The sequence below is a fragment of the Apis dorsata genome, unplaced genomic scaffold (assembly GCF_000469605.1).
Source record: "Apis dorsata unplaced genomic scaffold, Apis dorsata 1.3 scaffold_347, whole genome shotgun sequence".
In the NCBI taxonomy this organism is placed as follows: Eukaryota; Metazoa; Arthropoda; class Insecta; order Hymenoptera; family Apidae; genus Apis; species Apis dorsata.
Window position 1 is genome coordinate 229552 of NW_006263614.1, and position 3120 is coordinate 232671.

A 3120-nucleotide genomic window follows, 5' to 3' on the forward strand; every position below is an offset into this window, starting at 1 on the left:
AATTTGACTATCTACAGATCCTTTGTAGATAGATTGAAATGAAATTAATACATTATTATTCTATAAAATATTATATATACTATAAATAAAATAGTGGAAAATTTTCCATGTTTGTTAAGTATAAATTAAACGTCGTTAAAATTTATTTCTTCGTTTGAAAATAAATAGATTTCATAGAATGTTCGAGAAGTATTAGTTATAATAAATGTTAAATTAATGGAAAATTTTCCATGTTTGTTAATATTTAATTAATTAATTAAATATTAATTAAATAAATAGATTTCATAGAATCTTCGAGAAATATTAATTATAATAAGTGTTGGAATACGGTATGACAAATTATTATATTATTTATATTATTTTAAGCTAACTCATTCACTTTTTACTCTATTTGTGATCATTATTATATCATCATTATCATAAAATATAGGATAATCATAAATATTTTTCTATCATTATACATTTATTATAAACATTTATTATAAAGAAAAATTCATATATATATGAAATAACAAAATTAATCTAAAAGTATATAAATTTTATAGATAATTTGTATTGTTTACGTTTATCGTGATACGGACTATATATTTATATCATAGAAATGTTAAAGTAATGTAATTTAAAATATAATATTTTGCATTCGTTATTTCGAGTCCATATGTCATTTCTACGACGAGTTAGGTAGGACGTCAGTGTCCGATATCTCAAACGATCCATGTTCTCGGTCATCGACCTTTACTACATAGCATTTCTTCGAACGAGAGATTTCAATGCCTGTATTGCAATAGAATTTTGAATTTTTCAAAAAGATGACACGCGCGTGACACTGCGATTTAATTAAATTAAGAAAAATTCATTTCAGAAAAAATTACAATTTTTGAATTACAAATTTTACTTTTATTATTAAAAATAAAATGCTAAGTTAAAATAAAAGTTTTTTTCTCAAATAAAATTAAAGATTTCTTTTCTTTACTTGTATTGTATTTTTCCTATGTGTATAATCTAAATATAAAATTAACATAGTTTTCTTATATTGTTAATTGTCCTATTCAGATGATTCATATATCTATACGTTTCATGCATAACAATTTTTTCCTCTCTGATATATATTCTTCTTATTTCTATTTTCTATTTGATTTTAATTTTAGTAATTATATTCTAGATATATATATTTTTCTGAAAAAAAAAAAAAAAATGAAAAACTACATACAGACAAAAATCACAGCATGTATAATTTTTACATTAAAATTTATCATTACCTACTATACAAGATAATATTATTCACATTTTATATAGATGGAATATTAAAACTAATTGCTCATACATTTAATATTTCTAAATATAATATTGTATTAGAATACTTTTGTTTCTTCTATTATTATTAATCCCCTTTTCTGTTAATTAAAAAAAAAAAAAAAAGAAACTTTAAGAAATTTCTATTTAACGTTACATGTATCGTACACCTTTCGTTTAGATCATGTTACTCAAGATCGTGTCCTGCACAACGTTGTGTTACCTGGCCGCAGCTGGATCACTCGTCGTGCTTCTGGTTTTACTGGCGGTGTACTTTTACGCCCAGCACACGATGGGAATCTGCAGAAGCAAGAAAAGAATGGACGGGAAGACTGTAATAATTACTGGATGCACGTCTGGTATCGGGAGGGAGACCGCGAGAGATATAGCGAAAAGAGGCGCGAGATTAATTATGGCGTGCCGAAATTTGGAAATGGCGGACAAATTGAAAGGTTCTTTCCTTTTCAGAGAAAAAAATTTCCCTTTTCCATAACGATAACCAAATAAATTATCACGAAGGTTTATTATTATGGGTTCGATTGAGAATCGCTTATAAAGAAAAAAGAGAAACTGTTACGATTCATTAATAATAAACTAGAGAAAGTAGGGTAAAACTGTATGAATATATATCATTGTTTTTCTAAGCAAGAATTGCGTATATGCTTTGCGTATGGCACGTGATATTAATTTTGAAATAGCTCTTAAAAAAAAAAAAAAATATGTATATATAAGATCAGAAATCGTTGGTTCGTATCACAAGTGATACACAAGTTAATGCAAAGTAATTTGATGTTAACAAGAATTCCATTCTATACGTAATAGGATTCATAACTTGTTTCATTCAATTCATTATTGACTTAACGGAAATAAGAATTTTTATTATAATGTTATTAAGTTTTACGCGGTTTCAAATACGAACACGATTTTACATTATTCCTAGTGATTCAATATCTTTGAAAAATTTTATTTCTCTTCGTCTCAAATAATTCGAGTCAAATAATTCTTTAAAAAAAATTTTTCTCGTTTTCTCATTCTCACTCGAAGCTACTCTCTCACAAAGCTTTTTTTTTTTTTTGCATGAAGCATAAAGACAATTCTTTCCTATAAAATTAATCGAAATTAAAATAATACAGCAATTTCTTAAATTAACGTATAATTTATTTATTTCGAGTTCATTAACGATGATACATAATCGCGCATCCCGTATTAAAATCAAATGGTTGCAAATCGATATAATCATACAATCATCGGGATTGCGACAAACGCAAGATTATATTCGATCGCATTTATTAATTTTACAAAATTTGCATAAATTCAATAGGAAATTTGCACAATTGGGCAAGATAATTCCATTTGCATCACTTGCACGAAACCAAATAAATCCCCTCCTCCCCCCTAAGTAATTCTCACCGGTGATCGCAATTTAGAACAAACAATTATCTCAAATACGCCATATTTCGCCTATTTTTTATAACGCGCGTGTTCGTTCCCTCAATCACACTTTTTCCTCGCATCTTCACAGAGGAATTGATAAAAGAGTCCGGGAACGAGAGCATCGTTACACGAAAACTCGACCTGTCGTCGTTCGCCTCGGTGAGGGAGTTCGCCCAGCAAATAAACCGCGAGGAGGACAGATTGGACGTGTTGATTCACAACGCTGGTACCGCTCAACTGTTCAAGAAAATGGTCACCGAGGACGGAGTGGAGATGACGATGGCGACGAACCAATACGGTCCATTTTTACTCACGCATCTTCTGATCGGTGGGGTATCAAATAACTCCTCTCTCTCTCTCTCTCTCTCTCTCTCTCTCTCTCTCTCTCTCTCT

General features: G+C 29.0%; 1 protein-coding gene across 1 annotated transcript in view; it reads left to right on the top strand.

Moving 5' to 3' along the window:
• Positions 1 to 3120, top strand: part of LOC102678724 (retinol dehydrogenase 14) — a 4588-nt gene that overhangs the window by 450 nt on the left and 1018 nt on the right. The window contains exons 2-3 of the mRNA XM_006618270.2: positions 1475 to 1745; positions 2816 to 3055. Of these exons, the coding sequence (XP_006618333.1) occupies positions 1478 to 1745; positions 2816 to 3055 (508 nt within the window). The 5' untranslated portion in view covers positions 1475 to 1477. The remainder of the gene's footprint in view (positions 1 to 1474; positions 1746 to 2815; positions 3056 to 3120) is intronic.